The sequence below is a fragment of the Malus domestica genome, chromosome 16, assembly GCF_042453785.1.
Source record: "Malus domestica chromosome 16, GDT2T_hap1".
Classification (NCBI taxonomy): Eukaryota; Viridiplantae; Streptophyta; class Magnoliopsida; order Rosales; family Rosaceae; genus Malus; species Malus domestica.
In genome coordinates this window covers 39,837,587-39,859,174 of record NC_091676.1, presented here as the reverse complement: position 1 = coordinate 39,859,174, position 21,588 = coordinate 39,837,587, and the positions used below count along the sequence as shown (strand labels likewise).

Genomic DNA, 21,588 nt, shown 5'->3' with positions numbered 1-21,588 from the left:
TGTTAACGGAGGCCACCATCCTTGGCTTCTTTCAGGCAATCTTCAATTTTTTTTTCATGAGGTTTCCACATACTCTTGGGCCCTATAAATGCAGTTGGTGTGGAGAGTCGACCTTTTCACATGCCTCTCGTCTCTGTCGGCTTTATCTGTCGGAGTCGATCTTCTTGGGCCATCACATTTACCCTTTTTCGCCTTCTCAACTACGAACTCCCAATAATGGTCGCAATCCAGCAGATCCTCGATGAAAATACCTTAAGGTTCCAACAATTCCTTGTTGCGTAACTACAAGCCTTGTGGTAATTGCAACATTCTTTGGAGTTGGGATTTGAATTTACCGTGGTACAGGGCTTCTTGAAGTATGGTTGTCTCCGATTTCATTCAGCATGTTATTGAGGGACATGCTCAACAAAGTGAATGAGGATGAATCTCTGTGATGCTCTCCACGCGGCCCTACTCGGTTTGGCTACCTGGGTCGTTTCTCCTTGCCCCTGCCTCGCTTATAGCAAGGTTCGTTTACTTTTTTGTCTGATGAGCTTAGAGTTGATAAAGGTCCAAACTTTGATGGTTTCTCATACCTCTTATACTGTTCATCTTACATGACTATCTCCTTAGCTTTGTCGAACCACTTCGTGAGTGTAATGTACTCGTATTTAGGCTTATGGAGCTAGCGCTGAGCTCAAATTCGATGGCAAGTCCTTTCTTGAACGTTGCGATCATCATGTATATCCACCTCTGCGTACTCGGTAAGGAATCTTTTTTTGTAATCTCTGAGGCTTTCCTTTGTCTCTTTAACAGATCAGGAACAAGGTATCCATTCCACGCTTCACCTCATTGTATGCAGAGAACGCCTTAATGAACTCGTCACTGAGGGTTTTCAAGTCAGTGACAGACCTAAAAGGGAGTCCAGGGTACCATTTCATGGCGTTCCCCTCCAGGGAACACCTTAAGGAATCAATGTGGTTGTACAAGACCATAGCGTTTCGATACGACATTATTTGGCTTGAAGGGTCGAAGTCCCTTTTGAAATATTTCACCCTTGGCCATGTGAACTTATCTGGCGGCGCCTCCCAAGCCAGGGCATTAGAGAGAGGATCTCCACCATAGCATGATTGTGTGCCTCCTTCTGATGGCACTTAGCTTAGGATATTAGGATCGAAATTCAGGTGCCAAGGATTGACTAAAAGAATTCTGGTCTGACTCAGCGCACCCCGGGATTGCATGATTGGAGGGGGGGTTTAATGGTGCCTCCCTCTCCCTCAGGGGAGTTTCAGCAACTGCTGGGGCCTAGATTGGAGTTAGGACATTCGGGGGGACATCATCTTCCAAAGAACCCAAATATCTCATCCTAACGACGGGGATCCCGGTATTGTCATGCTCCCGGGTAGACACCAATCGTTGCAGGCTTTTTTTGACATCGCGCGCAGAGGATGCATGGTTACGTTGGAGGTTCTCCAACTCTGAGATGATCTTCTTAAGCATATCTCGAATGGGGACAACTAGAGTCTGCAATGCTGGTATGGGCATTAGACATTCCTCCACCGCATTAAGAGGTGTGTGGTCAGTGGAAAAAGGCTCCATCGTGGAGGTAGCAGTGTCTGGCTCAGGGAGACTTGGACTAGAGAAATCGGCCATGATGGGGTAGCACAGTATACAAGGGAACATGAATGTAGCCTCTCAATGAAAGCACCAAACTGTTGGAATGATTTTTGGCCTGTTATGAAGTGAAACCTTCACATGTCAAAGACAATGAAACACCATGAGTCCAAGCGCCGAGGAGAGTGGTTCTCTGCATGGAGGCTCCAATGCCTAAGTCAATTGTGGTAGTGAGGAGGATGTAAAGTGTATTTCTAGGGTGTTCAAGACTTACCAGCATTGAGCAACCATGGGGCGTATTTATATGCCTTCCATGGAGTTAGTCCACGCCACCCGACATTTCCTTTTTGTCTTCGGGAATAAGGGGTTCGACGAAGAGACCGCTCTGACGTATGGACACCACATCGGAGAATGATCGTTTGTCTCTTCTCATCGTGGGTGGGCAGAGCAAATATGATAGACTAGGTCGTCTGACACCTCACGTGGCACAGAGGGTACTACACAGTCTTGCCTGCGCCACTTAGCACCTAGATAGCTGGTGAAGTCCATACTCCAGACTGTTCCAGTTGACTCCTAGAGTAAGTCGGTTATGTTCATCCACACCGGGAACCGCCTGATTGGATCAGTCTTCTTAAGGGGTAGGCCTAGCTTTCTACTCATTCTGAGTCGCTCCCAACAATGCGAGAGTATGTGATATTCACTCCAAATAGGCGATAATCTGAGGTCTTACAAAGTTGACCGGTACTTGGTAGTTTCGAGATTAGTGAAGTATGGTATAAACCACCAATATCTTGTAACAAAAGAAGATTTTTTTTTTTTGCCATTTTTGTCCTTATCATTAAATAAAGTTAGGGTAAAGTACAAAAAACTACCTCAACTATTGCCCTCAAGACACTTTCATACCTCATCTTTTAAAATTGACAATGTCATACCTCATTTTTAGAATTTGGTCCAATGTTATACCTTCGTTAGCTTGTCCATGAATTGGTCAGTTAAATGCTGACATGGCTTGATCCGGGGCCCAGATCCTCACCTAGATGGATTCCACGTGGCACCACACGCAATGTTTTCTCGCCAAATGGCATCCAGCTAGATTTCTAATACACGTGGCTTTCTCAAATGACGACACGTGGATATTCCATTAAAATTTAAATTAAAATTTAAAAAATTTAAAAAATGTAAGGGAATGTTGTAAAGTGTGCCAATCGAATTGTTTTCCCTCCCCCCAATACCCAAATCCTGTCGATCTAATTCCCCATTCCCAAATCCAGAAAATCAAGAACCCTAACTCTAGTTCTCACGGCTCCAAATCTCGATCAATCAGATCAGAAATTCAGCGAAAAACCCAAATCATCTTGTCGACTCGCTTCCCCGACTTCGTTGGTGTTGGAAAGGGCTTTCATCTGGGTTCCATTGGCTTCGAAGGATTCGCCATGGGGTGGTACGTGCGCGATAATCCCGACGAAACGATGCCTACCTATTGTAAGTTTTTTGTGCTTTTGATGATTCCAAATGTATAGTGTGCTTATTTTTTGTTTATTCTTGTTTGAAAAGGTGGATTTATGCTTTGTTAATTCGAAACGGTTCTTACGGTGTTGGAATGGGTTGAATGTGGGTTTTTTTTATTCTTCTAGCATTGTTTATTCTTGTTTGAAAAGGTGGTTTATGCTTTGTTAATTCGAAACGGTTCTTACGGTGTTGGAATGGGTTGAATGTGGGTTTTTTTATTCTTCTAGCATTGTTTATTCTTGTTTGAAAAGGCGGTTTATGCTTTCTTAATTCGAAATGGTTACCGAGTTGTTGGATAATGGGTTGGTTGCTTTGTTGCTTTGTTGCTTTGTTTATTGTTGTGAAGATAAGGTGGTTGGATAGTGGGTTTGTTGCTTTGTTGCTTTGTTTATTCTTGTGAAGATAAGGTGGTTTGTTGTGGTTTGTTGCTTGGTTTGTTGTTGTTGAGAAATGGTTAATGTGCTTTGGCTGTTTGCATATAGTTGTGGTTTGTTGCAATTGCATATAGTTGCATAGTTGCATATAGAATGTTGTGCATTGGTTTTTGTTGTTGGCTTTTAAAATGCAATTAGTTGCATATAGAATGGTTTTTTAGGTTAAAATGCAATTGCTTATGTTTGTTGTTGGCTTTTCATTAGGGTTTGTTTTTTGTGAATTTCAGTTGTTCCAGAACTATTCTCTATTGAATTACATCATGGTGGGGAGATAAGTTATGACATGTACGTTGGGGGAAAAGTGACATATATAGATAACTGTGATAAAGACCTCATGTCACTACCGGTGATAGATGATATGGTGGAGGCAGTTGGATTCATTGAGCGGTTCATGAACTATTATTTCAAGATTCCCAACATGGACCTTTCCAATGGTTTGAAGCAGATTCAAAGTGATTCCGATGTTCTGTCCATGTGCAATTTTGTTCCAAAAGACAAAGTGATTAAGATGTACATCAAATAATTAACGACAGAAGAAGCCGTAACCCAAGAGCAACAGTTTCTGAATTCCATGGAAGTCACAGGTCCAAGTAAAGTGGTTATTGAGGAGATAAGTAGTTCAGAGGAAGATGTTGGGCCAACAACACTTAAACCAAGAAGATATAAATGCTTGTTAGCTATTGAAGGGCCAAAAGTGGATGATCGTTGCACATCTCAAGTAGTGCAAACATGTATGATTGAGGTAGGAGAGATAAATGTTGAAGAAGGGAATGGTCAGAAAGAGAAAAATTGTGAAGGGCCAGATAAGAGTAAGGGGAAATCTGTGGCTGAGGTAGGAGAAGAGGATACTGAGGGGGATGTAGGAGAGGGGGATGTAGGCGAAGGGGATGTAGGAAAGGGGGATGTAGGAGAGGGGGATACTAAAGTATTCTTTGATGTACCTATTAGTTTGGAGGGGAATGTAGGCGAGGGGGATGTAGGAGATGGGAATGTTGAAGAAGAGAATGAAGAAACTACTGAAGAAGATGATAGTGACTTTGAAGGGAGTCAATATGGGAGTGATGCCGATAACCCAGTGTTTTCCAAGTTTGATGAAAGGGATTCTGATCAAAGAAGTGCAAGGCAATCTGAGCAAAGAAGTGCAAGTCCAAGGCATTATGAGCAAAGAAGTGCAAGGCAATCTGAGCAAAGCCCGGAAAGAGAAGAAGAGCAAAGGGAAGAAGAATTTGATATTGCAAATGTGGAACAAAATGTGGTTGATGATCCAGACTATAACTCTGATGCTCTTGAGAGTGTACACTCTTCGGATAATGAAGGAGGCAAAAAACATGAGCGATTTGCAAAGGTCAATGAGAAAACAAACATGAAGAATTCCACTTACACTCGAGCTAGTTTTCAGGGATCATGTCCAATTCAAGCAAGCTGTCATCATGTACTCCCTAGTGAATGGATATGGAGAAATCCATTTTCCTAGGAATGAGAAATTGAAAGTCATAGCAAAGTGTTCAAAAGGGTGCCCTTGGAAGTGTTGTGCTAGAAAAATGTATGGTTCGAACAACATACAGATCAAGACCATACTTGATGAACACACCTGTGGGAGAACTTGGGCAAACAAGAACATGAAGTCCCCTTTGCTGATTGATTTGTACATGGACATGATAAAACTGAATCCCACATGGCCTGTGGATTCCTTTTTGGCAACTGTCGAATCAGAGTGGAATCACGGTTGTACAAAAAGGAAGGCTTTCAGGGCTTTAGATAGGGCTTTAAAGATCATTGAAGGAAAACATGCAGAGCAGTACACAAAGTTGTGGGACTTTGCTGAGGAAGTGAAGAAGACTAACCCTGGAAGCACAGTGAAGGTGAAGTTGGATAGGGGGAGGTTCCAAAGGATATATGTGTGCTTGGGGGTTTGTAAAGAGGAGTTTAAATCAGGGTGCAGGCCATTGATAGGATTAGATGGGTGTCATTTAAAGAGTGTATATGGAGGTCAGCTACTTTGTGTTGTTGGCATTGACCCAAATGATGAAACATGGGTTATAGCGTATGCAGTTGTAGAAATGGAGAATAAGTCCAGTTGGATTTGGTTCTTAGAGTTATTGGTCATTGATGTTGGGATTGTCAATCAAGGGGGATGGACATTTATCAGTGATCAGCAAAAGGGGTTAATTCCGTCTTTTAAAAAAGTCCTCCTTAATTCCCACCACAGATTTTGTATGAGACATTTGTATACCAACTTCAGAAATTTGTTCAAAGGGAAAACATTGAAGGATGCTTTATGGTCAGTAGCTAGAACAACAACAGTTCCCTACTTCAAAAAAGCAATGGAGGATATGAAGAAGCTTGATGAAAAGGCCTACGATTGGTTGGTGAAGTTGCCTACACATCATTGGAGCAAGTCCCATTTTGAAACACATCCCAAGTGTGACATGTGCTGAACAATCTCTATGAAAGTTTCAATGCTGTCATACTTATACCTAGACAAAAACCTATTGTCACCATGTTGCTCCTTATTCACACACTCTTGATGAAGAGAATTCAGATGAGAAGGGATATAATGGTGAACAAAGTTGGAGATCTCTGTCCTAAAATCAAGAAAAAGTTGGAGGAAGCCAAAATTCAAAGTGGCAGATGCATTGCACAATGGTCAGGGGGCTCTAAATTTCAAGTTGATGCTGGAGGGGGGAGCAATATGTGGTTGACTTGGTTGAGAAGACCTGTTCTTGCAGAAAGTATGCCTTGACAGGAATCCCATGCAACCATGCAATATCAACCATAAATTTCAAGAGAGAAAAACCGGAGGACTATGTCGATGCTTATTATTCTAAGGTGCGGTACTTGTAGGTGTATTCTCATTTAGTAATGCCGATGAATGGGATGTCTTTGTGGGAGGAAACTGATAAACCACCAATATTGCCTCCTACATATACAAAGCAACCTGGAAGGCCGAGGAAGAAGAGAAACAAGGAAGCTGCTGAGAGGGACAATGAGGGTGAACAAACTCCCACAAACCCAACCAATAATCCTCAAGATCCTCCTCAGCCACTTAAGCTAGGAAGGAAAAGGTAAGGCACTTTTAAATGTACCATCTGCAAAAAGGAAGGTCATAATGCAAGAACCCATCATAGAAATCTTCCTCCAAGGGACAAACAGGTAACATTTTCTACTTTATATGGTTTTTTAAATCCTTTAACATCATATTACACTCTTAATCCTTTAACATCATTTTCTACTTTGTAGGCATCCACATCTGCTCAAGGAAAAACTGCACCTAAAAAGAGGACAAGGAAAACAAAGGTAAAAACTTAACCATTTCCTTAGTTGTAAAACATTTGGATTTAGTTAAAAAGCTTGCTTGGTCTCTAAATGAACTTTGGATTTAGGCATCACAATTAGTAGCTGAATCACCTAGAAGCACCAAGCAGAGAAAGACCAAGCAATCCACTAACTGAATCATCCAAAGGCACCAAGCACAGAAATACCAACCAACCCAGCCACAACCACGTTTTTTTGCACAGACGGTTGTTTTTTGTAAAGGAATTGTAAAGTTAGAACAGGTTTTATGCATCCAAGAGGTCTTTTGTGAATTGAATGGATGATGTAGCAGGTTATTATGAATTCAGTAGGTTTTGTAATGTTGGTTGGAGATGCTTGATGAATTCTGTTAGTTTTTTTAACATGTTTAACAATTTCTGGATAATTAAGCAGGTTTTATGCTTAATTTGGTCTATTTCATATTTTTCTTGCAAATGATGAGTAGTTTGTGCTTGAATACACTTGTTTTGTTGTTGTTGTGGTTATATCATATTTTTGGGTGAGATTTTTCAAATTTGAGGTCAAGGATGATATAATATGTGCTTAAGGATGATAATTTCTGCTTAAAATGGTATATCATAGGTTTTTTTTGGCGGGAAAATTCAAATTCAAATATTGAATTTCAAATTACCAAAAAAAAAACCCAATTATATTTTATGACGTGGATGCCATTTGGCGGGAAAATATTGGGTGTGGTGCCACGTGGAATCCATCTAGGTGAGGATCTGGGCCCTGGATCAAGCCATGTCAGCATTTAACTGACCAATTCACGAACAAGCTAACGAAGGTATAACATTGGACCAAATTTTTCTAAAGATGAGGTATGACATTGTCAATTTTAAAAGATGAGGTATGAAAGTGTCTTGAGGGCAATAGTTGAGGTAGTTTTTTGTACTTTACCCATAAAGTTATTAGATTGCTTTGGTTGAATTTTAAAGTTTTGAAGTCAATTTCATTAGTTTTTCTTTTAATAAATTATTAACAGATAATTATTATGATTAAAAATCTAAATATTATCCCTCAACAATAACTAAAAAATTATCTTAACATCTCACACATCCAACGTCATTAATTGCTCATGCCAATGGTGTAATATTGAGTCCAAACACTACTAGCTAGTGCTAATAAAGTTGTGATATATGTCTTAAGTCGTAAAGATACACGTATCAAGGAATATCGTGTTTATTTTTTTAATTTGTAGTTTCGTTTGTGTATTTCTTGGTGTAAAGGATAGAAAGGGAGTACTATCAAAGAGAATCACTTGAAAGGAAAAAAAAACACACACACACAACTAATAATTGGGGAATCACTCACTCCAACAAGAAATTGAAAAACGAAGTATGCTTTTTAACATTTGTCGTAAGATGCTCTACAAACCAACAAGCCAAATACAAAAGATAAGGAGCTAATTAAAAAATATATATATTAGAGAGATCACATTTTATGTTATATTGGTGTACCGCACGACGTGTGGTAAGTCAATTAATCAATTTATCTTATTAAATGTTTATTGTATACATCAATTGTCAAATCATATGATATACAAATGTAGTACAAGAAAATAGTCTCGCTAGCATTACTCATAATTAAAAGCAGATAAGAAAGCAAACTTTTCCTTGATTTCTCTTTGTATCGGATTTTCGTCGATGGGATCATATTTATAGTTGGTCGGGACAAGAAAGTCGAAGACCAATGCAATTGCCCACGACTAAAGTGTTTAAAAGACAAACGCCTTGACTTTGGTGCGACGGTATATTCTTTTTCGATAGCAAAGTGCAAAAGTGTTTGTGCCCTTGATCACTTTACTCATTTTTCTTTTCTTCATGACCTTGAGATGAGACTTAATTAGTGCAAGCTTTAACTCCACAATTTTTTAGTTTTAATTTGATTAAGGTTGCGTTAGTTTCATGTACAAGTTTACAACATGTTTCACGTAGGGCAAATGGAGTGGCTCACAAGATCAGATCATCCAACATGGCCTTTGAAATCGTTGTTGCAGCTGTTGTGCCTTGATGTCAAGTTTTGCCTTCTTGTCCGAGGATAGTTTTCTTATATTTTATTATAAGTATGGGGATCTCTTTTTTTTTCTTTTCTTTTTTTCTAGGGTTTCCCATATAATTTTACTTGGATAAGATTTTATCCGAGAACATTTTCATTGCCACATGTCCATGCTTTGATTAATTCACGAATGAAATGTCAATTTCTCTAAAAAAATAAATAAAACTAACTAACTAACCACTAGAAAAATGTGAGAAAATCAAATAATTAAACAATTTTCGATTTTATTTATTTTATGCTTAAATTATTCTTGATTCTTGAATGAGAGGTAAAAGGATGGACATTTTCGGACAATAGTTCACGTTGAAAGGTGAACCCCAAACAATGTAGCCTTAATCCTCAATTTAGGTCCTCGATCTTAGATCACTTTTCTCCAAACAGTGTCAACTTTTTTAGCATAAATATTCTCCAGTGCTTTGCAATTTGCACCACCAAAATAACAAGCAAGCTAGCCAGAGATCCATTACTGGACGAGCTGCAGAACCAACCATCATGATTAGCAATAAACCCTTGAAGAAGACAAGAACTTTTCTCCTAAAGAGGTCAGAATCAACTACCCCCCAATCCCAATCTCAACCCCAATCCCAATCCCAATCCCAACCCACAAAGTTGGATAATATTGTCCCTAGAAATAATAAGTCTTCTTTGCTCGAATTCCCCACATCTCCTCAACTGGTATTTGGGGAAGAGATACTTCATTTCGGTCATCCACAACACCCTCTGTCCCAAGTGATCCTGCCCGACCTCTTCACCTGCGCCGGCTGCAAGGAGTACGGCGCTGGCAAGAGGTTCATTTGCCAACAATGTGACTTTCAGCTCCATGATTTTTGTGCCTTGGCTCCTCCAGCTCTAAAGAACCATCCCTTCCACTTCCAACACCAACTTGTTTTCTATTCTAAAGCAGGTAATTCATTCATAACCTACGTCACTCTCACAATTAATTGCCTAAGTCGTTATTTCATGTACGTAGAGTAATTTGAATACAACTTATCTTGAAACAATTCCAAACTAGCTAGCTAGTGGCTACTCGTACCAAACTGTTGGTTACTGATTAGATGCTTACATTCTAATACATACACATATGTATTTCCTTTTATGGGATACCACGCTGAATTTTTTTTTCATTTAGTTAAAGGAGGAATTGCACAATCCAAGTGCGATGTTTGTCACAGGCCAAGCAAAGGTTATGCTTTCAGATGCAGCGCATGCAGCTTCCAGATGCATCCTTGCTGTGCGATGTTGTCTTCAGAAATAAACCTGCAGACTCACCCACATACCCTAAGGCTTTTACCAGCAGCAGCAAGTGGTAGCATTGGCGGAGATTCTTCTGGTAGCAGTTTTGTTTGTGCGGAGTGCAGGAGGAAGAAGTCGGGCAGGGTTTACCACTGCAAGGTGTGTGATTACCATATTCATGCAGTTTGCGCCAAGAACATGATAAATGGGCTGCAAGAAAACGGCCTCAAGGGGCGAGAAAAGCCGAGTGTGTTGGGGACTGCTGCTCGCCTCGCATCTCAAGTCGTCATTGAATTCATCGGCGGCCTCATTGAGGGGCTTGGGGAAGGTGTTGCCGAAGTTTTCGTTCAGAATATTGCCCGATCAGGAAGACCCAATGCCCCTAATTGATTGATGAAGCTCTTCACTTTGGACTGTATATTTATGAATTACCAAATAGTATGACACTTTCATCGTACGGTGTCGGTCATGTATTATTTACCATACAGAACTATTCATTTCCCTGTCTTTCCCGATCCTTTTCGGCTACATAATATAACGGTTTTTTATGATGATGGGTGGTTGACACGTGGTGTGGAAGAAAAAGACCAAGTCAAGTTGGAGCAATTTTGGACAAGGATTGTCTGCTGTCCCACTTCCGTGCCCTCTCATGCTCTCCTGTTTTGTGTGGTCGCGGTTAAGCCACGTCAACATTTTATATTTTTTTTTATAGAGATAATAAGACAAAAATAAATATTAATATAAAATGTTGACGTGGCTTAACCATGACCACACAAACAGGAGGGCACGAAAGGGCACCGGAAGTGGGAGGGCAGACAATCCTTGTCCAGCAATTTTCTACTCCTTGTTCCCAAGTTTGACTTATTTCTCGTCCCATGTTTGACTTATTTCTCCTCATAATTTAGACAAATATAGTAGACCTGGCAATTTCTTACACGACACGTAAACGATACGAAAATAACAGATTTCGGGTCAACACGATAACTAATCGGGTCACACAATAATAACCCATTAATAATGGGTCCTTAACATGTTTACACGAGAGTGACACGCGAGTAATCTGTTTCGACACGATAAGAAGGGTTTAGGGTTTACACGAGAGTGACACACTGGTAATCTGTTTCGACACGATAAGAAAAAGTTATTTTGATAATTTTAATTTTTTAAACTACTAAAAATAACTTACTATAAAATACATTAGATATAATGAATATGTATATATTGTTTATTAATTATTATTCTACATAAGTTTTAAAATTTAAGTTTTATTTATTTATTTATTTTTATAGTATATTATAGGCAAAGATTGAGATTAAAAATCATAAAACACATTAAAAATAAAAATATCAAGTAATTTAAAAATATCAAACGCATTAAAAAATTATAATAATTAATTTACATGTGCAAAAAATATGAAAAAATATGCAAACTCTCATGAATAGTATTTTTAAGGGAGTTCAAAATAAACAAAATTCATAATCATTAATGTATAAGTCTGAAAGATGTGAAAGCATAACAAATGTTCATAATTGCATCCCCAACGCTTAGACGATGGTTACATGGTCGTTTAGATTTTTAAAACCCTCCAAATCTCATTAACAGTGTTTTTTTATTTGAGTGCAAAATTAATAATAATTATTGTAGAAGTGTGAACAATGTAATCATTCATAATGAAAAGCTTTACAACTTTCATGAAGGGGTCAACTCCGAAATTTAGTATGTATATACTAATTTAGTATTATGTTTTACATTTTTTAGGTCAAATTATGTTTTTCATTTTCATTTTTATTGATTTAAAATATATTTTTCTTAACGGGTTAGGTCATATTACCTGATAATATTAATGGGTAGATTTCAGGTCGGGTCATATTACCCGTTTACTTTAACGGGTATTACACGACACGACCCGTTAGCTATCGGGTATGACACGAAAACGACACAAACACAAAAAACACGACACAAATGTCAGGTCTAAAATACAGTATGAAATATTCCATCGATCAAATAGAAATAGTGCAAGATTAATACATGATAATTTATAATAAGCCTTTTTATGACAACGTGATCTCTCATATTGACATAACTCCTCAACTTAGTTTCTAACAATAAAAATCGATAAAAGTTGTCCCGAGTTTGTTAATCATAAATCTTTTTTATCATTCGGTTAGGTTTTCATTTTCTATTTAGTTTGATGATGTGACATATGAGTGATCCCTCCAATCTAATAATGTGTCGTGTAGATTTATAAAACAAAATTATTATTTGATAATAGTTTAGGTGTTCAAAATAACTAAATTTTTTATTAGTGAAGAGAAATTAATAAGGAAAAGCAACTTAAAAAGGGTAAGGGGTCGGTGACATCCAGGTTACTTGGGAGATGGTTGCGTCGGCTGGACGAGAGGAGGGCGCATGGACCCAGATGAAGACGATGTCGTCTTCCTTTGCTTTGTTTTTATTTTCCCGTTTTAGATTTTAATTCTTTAAAAAATATTTTTTTACGGTTATCCACATGATTGAATTGGTGGTATCACTCAGATGCCTTATCATCATGCTAACATAACGAAAATACAACATATCAAGCAAACAAAGGCTACGGGTGACACTCCAACGGTCCAAGACCGAAAGAGACGAGGTCGAAGGCGAAATAGACATCTTTACCCCGTTTGTCAAATAATATCAATCTCTGAAATTTACACCCGAAAGAAACATTAAAAAAAAAAAAAAAAAAAAAAAAAATCTAGAAAGCAAGAAATACGCTTAAATAAACTATAATCAAATACGATGAAATTGTCCTTCCCCTGATTGATCCTCCGCCGTTCAACTCTACAGTGAGAAACTTGGGCAGAGCAGGCTTATATCTCCCTACTAGAAATGAAGACCCGCATATATTATTAACCTCTAATTTTGGTATAACTGCTTATTTTTTATCTACCACTTCTTCCTTGTATTCGGGTTTCCGATATTTTTCCTTCATCCTACTTTCCATGGATACTTTTACGATCTTACAATCTGCCCGTCTCCAACGTTTCATCTTATCCAACATTATATAAGGTTCCCCCGCCAAAAAGAAAAGAAGAAAAAAAACACACGCACATTATATAAGGTTCTGTCTCAAGGGCAGAAGAGTTTCTACGTTTAAAGGGGGAGAGAGACAAAAAAAATCACCTATTTCGGGACACAAATGAGCATAACCACCCAAGACTGTGCACATGCCTCAGATTAGTTGGGGAAATACCCGAGCCTGATTCAGAACTCTCTTGCTCATGACGTCCGCCATCACACCCCTGGGCTTCCTCTTGAATGCCGCTAAGCAGAAAACTTCTCTTTTCCATCATGACAATAAAGCTAATCTGGAATGTCAACGTCACCCCAAAGTTTGTTTCTCTTTTCTTAATCAGTACTTATCCTATAAAAGATTAAATTGTGCCAAACTCCAAATTCTCCCACTTGAAAGGAGCAACTAAGCCAATGTCTGGGGAGCCTCTCAAGAACAAGCACACACACACACAAACAGCAGCTATAGCAAGCATAGAATGAATGAAGGGACGCTGAAGCAAGCCTTGTGCACCGGGAACTCTCCTACTGTATTTGGTTGCCGCAATTGCACACTTGGTACATGATCTACTACCTTGTCTGGATCGCGTATTTGTCCTACGCTCCAGCTCCATACTCATCTGAGGTTGATCTCTCTCATTTCCAATTGTGACAGTAACCTGACTATTTCTTCTGTCTGCAAGCTTACGAGCCACCAAGTTGTTGTAAGAGTAGTTATTCCTCATCAAAGCATAAGCATACGGAGATTGCCCACTAGCATCCAAAAGGGAGTTCCAGCAGTTCAGGCCAATCTAAAGGGAAAGAGTCGAACAAAAGATCAAAAGAAAAATCAAAATCTATGTCAGCTTATTTGTAAGACTGGCAGTAAGTTTTATACCATCCATTAGAAAAGCACACAATCAAAATCTATGAGTTGGATTCAAGCACGATGTGCAAACTCCAAACAATTTTATAGACAATCAAGCCAACAGTTATTTTTACCTCCTGCGGGTCATTTGTCAAAGCATCAATCATGTCATCCGTACTTGACATACAAGCAGCCAAATGAAGAGGTGTCATGCTGCCAGGTCCAGCAAGATTAGGTGGAAAGATGTATCTCTTGTCAATGTCACTATTAACTATAGAATAATTAATGAGCAAGTCAACCATCTTCCTGCATCTCCTTTTTACTGCCCGGTTCAGAAGCTGCATGTCTGACAGCATAACTGACCCTCCCGACAGCTCATCACTGTCAAAGTTTCTATCAAATAGAATGTCTAGAAGTGTTTTAACCAAAGCACAACAGTCTTTCTCGACACTGAATGTGAGTAAAAATTTAAAACGGCTGAGTGCATAACGAGGCTCTTGAAGCATGGAACATATCCTTTTTCTTTGGAAGAGCCATCCTAGCTCATTCAAAAAGTGAAGGGCTTCCTCCCTTGATGTTGGCCGCCCATAATCATGGCTTTCATCTTCTGATATTAAATCACATACTTTTGACTCAGCATCAAACACTGACTCAAGGACTTTCAATTCTCTGCAGATTGTCGCGTCAGCTATTATCACTGGAAAACTGTTGCCCCTAAAACCATTTTCCACCTGTTCATATTAAGCAAAGGTCAGTACAACACAAACTTTTCTACATCAATTTCTGAAACAAACCAATTATTCCTTAAAGAGTTTTACCTCTATGAAACAGCGACCAAGAACACCAGGAGATGCATCATGAATTTGGAAACTACCCAAGTTTATCTCATCAAACATCGTTCCATGATATGCTGAACCAGTAGCTTCCTTTGACGTGTAACCCCCCATATACGTGCAATGAATCCTGCATGACCGGAAACTTTAGAAATAGAGACAAGGAATTCACAAAATAATCTTCACACAAAAGAAAATTGTACTAACCTGGTGCCAAGAGTATTCAAATTTCTACCCCTTAACAGAAGAGAAGTTTCTTGCCCACCCACAACAGCCAAAGGGGCCACAGAGATCAACTCTGGAGAACTACATGATCTCCAAGCTTTGCATGTACGAATTTTTTCTGAAAAATTATGCCACGCAAACAAAATTCAAGAGAAAATTACAAGGCAGTATGCCAATGACACACAAGTCATACTTAGAAGCTGCTGCAGAAAAACTTGTTGAAGAAGTGTTACTATCGCATAAGAGCTACTAGAAAAAAAGTAGAAATCACAATTCAAGAGTTCCATAAACATAACAGTTCAAGTGCTATGGAATTAAAGAATTATCAAAATACAGAAAAAGTTAATTATGAACAAAAGAATTCTTTTGGCCTAAATAAAATGAGAATGAAATACAAAAGTAAAAGAAACAAAAGTGGAAGCACACTGGTAAAAATTAGCAACAGACAGTAAGTTGCTTTTTAAAACAAAAGCACAAGCACCTTATTGAAAATCAAGCACAAAGGGGGTTGACATATCAGTAACCAAAAGCCACCACTACTAATCAGTACTTACCATCTTTGTGTGATGCTAATTGCATGCCTGTATTAACTAAAAACCTCCCACTTCTCCAAAAATCAGAATCTGAACTTTGAACCAAAGAACTGGCATGCTGAACCAGGTTTTCATCAAGCTGAAAAATATACACACGCCGTACAAGTGGTCAGCAAAAGTACAATAAAAAGATTGCTGATTAGAACTAAAAAATATCACTCACTTGCTCCCAGGAAGCAGGTGGCATTGATACATAAACTGATAGAACGACACAACCAGGCCTTATGTAACTCTCCATTTCAGATGGACTGTTGGAAAGCCAATTGTATATCTAGAAAAACAGAGCAACAAACTTTGTAAGAAGCCCCCTCCCTCCAAAAAAAAAAAAAAAAAAAAAAGCTGTACAAACTACAATGTTGTCTTGACAATTCATACAACAGGAGTGATTAAAAAGAACCATAAACTCCTAACCTGTGTGCGCAATGTCCCTGGTAAATGACTTGGATCTTTATCAAATAGCTTAAATAATATCCTTCCTGTGCGATCCTGTCAGAGAACAAAACAATCAATTCAATCCCTCAATAAATGTAGACCAATATCCAACAAAAGTGTACAGACATGAAATAAATCAAGTACAGAAATAAAGCACAACGTAGCAAGTCAACAGTACCTGCGCATCAGAATTCAAACTAGAAGGTGAATGGTCCGACCCAGAAGAAGTATAGCCAGGTTGGTTAGGGAAACTTTGAATGGAGCTAGCTTCAGCTGCCCTATTTGACCCTCTAAAAAGATCAAAAGGCATGTTACTGCCACAAGTCCTGCTAGAGTCGGGGTTTGCGCTGATCTCTTTGCTTACCAACAACTTCTCAGACTTAACAGTTTCTGCCAAACTCTTCATTGGAAACAGTGTATGCACAACAGGAGGGGAAGATGAAGGTGACCTATCCTCAGTGGGATTACTACTGTCAGAAGAGAAATACTTTCTAGAAGAAGCCAGTTTTGGCAGGCTGTCATTCTCAGGTGAGGAGCTAAATAGCTGTAAGGGTAAATTAACTCGAGTTTCTTGAACCTGGCAGTCAGAATCTTCCATGGGAGACTGGTAACTTGTACTACTTCTCTCTCCCCCAGCTGAAGGAATCTCTTGTGGAGGTATCTTGTGCAAATTGGGACCAGCTGCCTGGTCAGAGCAGGTCAACTTAGTTTTCTCACTGTCACTGCTCTGGCTGCACTTCTGAGATAACATTGCCAGAGCTTCTGGAGCAGATGTTGCTAGAGTAGCTGATAGTACAGTAAGTAAGTCCATGGTTGCTGCAGATGCTCTTCCATTCAATTTGTTTTGCAGATCTAAAGAAAGCAGTTCAGAAGCTTTCCTAGTCAAACTTCCAAGATTCGGCAACTTGGCAGCAAGGTCTGCTGGCAAAGGTAACGAATTTATCTTACTAAGAATCTGAAGGAGCTGCTCTCTGTCCAATACCGATGAGCCATTGATATTTCTGACATCATTTTTCCCTACAAGTTTTAATGCATACATTTAGTACCTGATCACAGGAAATCTAAGATCAATGAACTCAAGACTAGTGTTCTTACCTTGTGGACAAGCTATATCAGCTAGCAAGTTGACGATATCTATATTTCCAATGCCTTTGTTATCGCCACCTCCTGGGAGAGTGAGCCGTGAAGTAACATCCTCTGCTTGGGTTTTCCTTCTTCTCCGGTTATGCCCCGCTAGTCTCCGTCTACAACTCCTCTTCCCCTCATCGAACTCTGAAAGGAGGTGAAACCTGCAACAACAAAAAATGATTTTGATACTATTTTAGAGCAAGAAAAATCACTAAAACAAAGGGAGAGAAATGAAGATGAGAAACCAAAAAACTAATATTCCATTAATCCAAATGACCTGCTGCACTGCTGGCAGAATCTCTGCATCTGCTTGGCAACAAGGGATTTGGTGGATTTGCTGTGAATCTCACAGACTTTATGTCGGCGGTGGTAGTCCTTCGCATTGGACAGATCTTCCTTGCAGTTATCAACTTGGCACATAGGGTAGCTCCCATTCCCATTGCCCGGAGATCCAGACCGGACCCTTTTATTGGGCCTGGGCACGGGCTCCTCCACAGAGGTGAAGCCACCAGCGAGATTCAGCTGAAGGCTCTCATCATCTTCATCTTCCGCCGTGTTCTTCACAGGCCCAGTAGCTTCCTCTTTGTTCCTCTGCTCTGTTGTGAAAGTGGTACCAAGATGCTGCAGCTCGGAGTCCAGAGGCTTGGCAACAAATGTCACAGCGTCCCAGTCCCAAACGTTTGGATTCCAGTTGTTGCCGGGGTTTGTCATGCGCAGCTGCTGCAAGTGAGGGTGTTGATAATTGGGGCCCTGGTAAGGGTGATCGCGCTTCCTCCCCATGGCCGGCGAATCGCAAAACCGGCCCGAAAGCGTCTGGTGAAAGTAAATTGGAGCAGCAACTTGGCCGCCGGCGTCTTCCATACCAGATTCAAGATAAACCCAAACACACAAAAAATCTACGCAAGCACAAAAATTGGACAAAGTCAATTATTTACTGTTTTACAACAAATCAATCAAAACTCCAAAAAAAAAAAGAAAAAAAATGCGAAAAGCATGAACCTTGATTCAAAAGGAACAAATCATTTCTAGTCATGCAATAGTTTTATAGTTTATTTTAATTTTGTTTTGCGTATTTTGCTGAAAAAAATAGTTGTGGGGGTCGCCTAATAAAAAGCAAAAAGATTGCTCGATACAAAACCGGAATAAATTTAGTAAAATGAATTGCGTACCTTCACAGAAATCTAGAATCCATCCACATCCACATCCCCTTTACCCAAAACTCTTCCCTTTTTTTTTCCGGGGATTAATCCAACCCAACCCAAACCGGAGTAAACTCCGACGTCCGATCTGAATACTTCAGACTCCCGTCGTCGATGGTCAGAGACAAATCTCACATGTCATCGACTTGACTGATATCAACAGCGAAGAAGGTCTTCTCTCGTAAATCCCACAAGAAATCATAAGACAGACAGACTGATTCTGCGTCTTCGTCGGCGTCTGCTTCCAATAACAAAACCGAATCTGAAACCAAACCGTTATCAACAATTCTGAAACAACGTTTGTAGATCTAACTGATGAAAACAAACCCTCTCTTCTCTTTATCTCTCTTAACTTTTCTTTTTCCTTTTCTCTCTCTAGACTCCAAGTCCCAAACTTTTTTTTTCCCTTCTTCCTCTTGTGTCCTCAACAGCTAAAGCTTGCAACGACAACGTATTTCCTTTTCTTTTCATTTTTTTGGATAAATTAGGCTCACAATTAACGAAAAGTATCTGGTACGGTTCACTTTAACGAAAAACCACATTTTTACACTAAAAAGTCAATCCTAGTACTATTCACTTTACCCTTTATTTTGTCATTATCATTAAAACTCAAAGTTTTCAAGTTCTTTCCATTAATTTTCCTTTTTTTTTACTGAAACTTTATTTCTTTTTCATTTTAATCAATCCCTTTACTAATCTTCATATTATTATTTAAATATTAAAATTATTTACATGTTATCAAATGTCAATTTATTTTTAATACAAGTACAATATTCATTGAATTGAGAAGTACGTACAAAATCGATGACAGGGTGCTAACAGTGGACCTCAATAAAAGCCTTGACAGAGCTTTCAACCTGAACGAAGGGAAAAAGAGTGTCCCGCACCAAACTTAACTGCTAGTACTATCCTCCAATAATAAATCAGAAATTACTTCCTCAAACCAAGAAACTGGATGGTCGAGAGCTAAACTAAATCTTGCTAGGCGATGAACCACCTTATTCGTATATCTTCGACCAAACGAAACCTTCCATTACTTGAAACTTTGAAGGATCTGTTGTGTATCAGCAAACAAATGTCCATAAGGGCCGTGATGCGCTGTTCCTTCATTTTGGATTGCGGATATCACCAAAAGAGCATCACCCTCCACTTGCACCTGTTCAATTGACCATTGTCGTTTAAACACAGATGATGCATGCATAGCAGCAGCCTCGACATGTAATGCAGAACGAATCCCATTCTCCCAGACCACCATTGATGCAATGAACTCACCATCTGAGTTTCTTACCATAATCCCAATACCTCCACGTGATTTAATATCATCCCAAGCAGCATCAAAGTTGCATTTTATCCAACCAGAATATGGCTTCTGCCATTTCTGAACTCGTTCCATGATGTCATGCGATGGGACCTCATTCCATTTTTTGTATTATGACAGCCAAGTTTGAGCTTTAAGTTAGGTGTCCAAAGGGGAAACCTCTACACCATTCCATAAAAATTCATTGCGCACCTTTCATATACTCCATAATAAAACAAGCAACAACTCAAAATTGTCTTTAGATAACGATTGCACCATATGTGCCAACCAACCACATAGGCCATCCTCACTCCGATAGAATGAACGAAATCCCAGTGGGCTCACAAACCAAATAGCAGCTGATATAGAGCAACGTAATAAGGCATGTTCAATTGTCTCCGCTTCTTTATCACAGAACCCACAAACATCCTTCATAAGAACTCCGTCTTTTTGTCAAATTCACCTTAGATGGCAAAGCATCCATACAACCACGCCATACACAAATCTTAACTTTTCTCGGGACTGTAGCTCACCATAAAGCTTTCCATAAAAAACTTGGCCTCCTCATTTATCACTGATCTCATGGGCTCATCCCCGCCAATACCATGACACGTTCTTGCCACAAAAGTAAGAACTCTTAGTTGTAAACAGACCTTTGGGTTCTTTAGTCCTAATCATAGCATCAGCCAGATTGAACAAACTTAATGGAATACTCAAAATCAGGCCTGCTTCATCCTCCAAAAACCAACTATGGATTAAATTCGTATTCCACTGATCTCATTTTTATCCATCACAATCACCTTATGTTCTTCTTCCGTAATAGCAAACAGGCCTGCAAACTTTGACACAATGTCCTCCATTGACATCAAACCATTTGTGACCCAGGGCCAACTTCGTGTGCAAAGCCTTAAACACCGAATAGAGAAGTGTAAAAGTTTCCCCCACACCATGAATTATCCAGGAGTCGCACACCCCCTATGCTTGCCTTTTCACTATGAAAGAGCGGCTTGAAACCATGAAACCCTAAAATTTCCGATAGTCGCCAGTCACCCTTCTAGGGTTCGCGAGAAACTTATTAATCATTTTCAACAATATCTTTTTAGTATTTTTTCCATATATTTCTATTTATAATTTGTACCTTTTTTTTAAATTCTACTAGTATCTCATTATGTAATTGTTATTAGCACTCCAAAAATCTTATTTTACACTCCAAACTTTCTATATTAGGAAAGAAAAATACACTTGTGAGGAGTGTAGAATGAGATTTTTGAAGTGCCAATAACACTTCCCATTCTTTTTAGTTTTAATTTGTACCCATGATTTACAATTTTAATATGTATCCATATTTGTTTATTTAATTTGTATCCATATTTTTTTTTGTAATGTACCCCATGATAGTTAAGCCGGGAGAATCTTACAGGATATCTAGAAGTATATATTGCATTATGTTAGAAGTTATGATTACTTCCTGCGCACACCAATTCCTAGATTGCAAGAACGCCAATACTTATAAGGATTTGATTAGGTCTAGATCTTCAGAACAAAAAAAGAAAAAAGAAAAAAGGATTAGGTCTAGATCATGTGCCTTGCGGAACAAGTATGGTCATCCGACGTAATTGCTTGGACTCTGCCTATTGCCTGAGAATAGTGTGATGGTGGCATCGCTACTTTGTCCAATCCAAATCCACCTGGAGTTGGTGAGTCCATGACCGGACTTCTAAGATAACTGTATTCGGATCAGCTTTACTCTGGCTCTGGAAAATCATGGTCTGACAATTGCCCCTACAACTATCTTCAATTGAATGGGCTATGTTTAGCCCACGTCCAGATTATAGCTC

The 21,588-nt window shown here is 39.1% G+C and overlaps 4 protein-coding genes across 5 annotated transcripts; 2 read left to right on the top strand and 2 right to left on the bottom strand.

The window, feature by feature from the left end:
• The first annotated feature begins 5,077 nt into the window (after positions 1 to 5,077).
• Positions 5,078 to 5,974, top strand: LOC139193164 (uncharacterized). Its single transcript, XM_070816144.1, has one exon. The coding sequence runs from the start codon at positions 5,078 to 5,080 to the stop codon at positions 5,972 to 5,974; it is 897 nt and encodes a 298-aa protein (XP_070672245.1).
• A 2,950-nt stretch (positions 5,975 to 8,924) lies between these two features.
• Positions 8,925 to 10,693, top strand: LOC103427985 (protein VACUOLELESS GAMETOPHYTES). Of its 2 annotated transcripts, none has more exons than XM_008366103.4 (2): positions 8,925 to 9,813; positions 10,039 to 10,693. In XM_008366103.4, exons 1-2 carry the CDS (start codon positions 9,402 to 9,404, stop codon positions 10,530 to 10,532), a joined length of 906 nt encoding a protein of 301 aa, XP_008364325.1. In that variant the 5' UTR covers positions 8,925 to 9,401; the 3' UTR covers positions 10,533 to 10,693. The 2 variants fall into 2 exon arrangements, with proteins under 2 accessions (XP_008364325.1, XP_028954228.1); XM_029098395.2 differs by having other exon boundaries at positions 9,275 to 9,813; positions 10,045 to 10,693.
• A 2,085-nt stretch (positions 10,694 to 12,778) lies between these two features.
• Positions 12,779 to 18,906, bottom strand: LOC103427896 (squamosa promoter-binding-like protein 14). The gene is made up of 11 exons (XM_008366011.4): positions 18,424 to 18,906; positions 17,532 to 18,150; positions 17,222 to 17,415; positions 16,305 to 17,143; positions 16,106 to 16,180; positions 15,858 to 15,965; positions 15,656 to 15,773; positions 15,084 to 15,219; positions 14,862 to 15,006; positions 14,178 to 14,774; positions 12,779 to 13,987 (listed from the first exon to the last, which is right to left on the bottom strand). Exons 2-11 carry the CDS (start codon positions 18,113 to 18,115, stop codon positions 13,559 to 13,561), a joined length of 3,225 nt encoding a protein of 1,074 aa, XP_008364233.1. The 5' UTR covers positions 18,116 to 18,150; positions 18,424 to 18,906; the 3' UTR covers positions 12,779 to 13,558.
• LOC139193163 (uncharacterized) lies at positions 18,585 to 19,846 on the bottom strand. Its single transcript, XM_070816143.1, has 2 exons — positions 19,491 to 19,846; positions 18,585 to 18,741 (listed from the first exon to the last, which is right to left on the bottom strand). The coding sequence occupies exons 1-2, from the start codon at positions 19,844 to 19,846 to the stop codon at positions 18,585 to 18,587; spliced, it is 513 nt and encodes a 170-aa protein (XP_070672244.1).
• Between the last annotated feature and the right edge of the window lie 1,742 nt (positions 19,847 to 21,588).

What these genes read in the sequence shown, in the direction of transcription:
- LOC139193164 (XM_070816144.1), top strand. Translation starts at nt 5,078, where the DNA reads ATGTATGGTTCGAACAACATACAGATCAAGACCATACTTGATGAACAC.
- LOC103427985 (XM_008366103.4), top strand. Translation starts at nt 9,402, where the DNA reads ATGATTAGCAATAAACCCTTGAAGAAGACAAGAACTTTTCTCCTAAAG. An exon ending in TGTTTTCTATTCTAAAGCAG is followed by an intron (nt 9,814 to 10,038) that starts GTAATTCATTCA and finishes TTTTTCATTTAG; the next exon opens with TTAAAGGAGGAATTGCACAA.
- LOC103427896 (XM_008366011.4), bottom strand. Translation starts at nt 18,115, where the DNA reads ATGGAAGACGCCGGCGGCCAAGTTGCTGCTCCAATTTACTTTCACCAG. An exon ending in TTCTGCCAGCAGTGCAGCAG is followed by an intron (nt 17,416 to 17,531) that starts GTCATTTGGATT and finishes TTGTTGTTGCAG; the next exon opens with GTTTCACCTCCTTTCAGAGT. An exon ending in CAGGGACATTGCGCACACAG is followed by an intron (nt 15,966 to 16,105) that starts GTTAGGAGTTTA and finishes CTGTTTTTCTAG; the next exon opens with ATATACAATTGGCTTTCCAA.
- LOC139193163 (XM_070816143.1), bottom strand. Translation starts at nt 19,846, where the DNA reads ATGGAACGAGTTCAGAAATGGCAGAAGCCATATTCTGGTTGGATAAAA. An exon ending in CAGATCCTTCAAAGTTTCAA is followed by an intron (nt 18,742 to 19,490) that starts GTAATGGAAGGT and finishes ACGTTGTTTCAG; the next exon opens with AATTGTTGATAACGGTTTGG.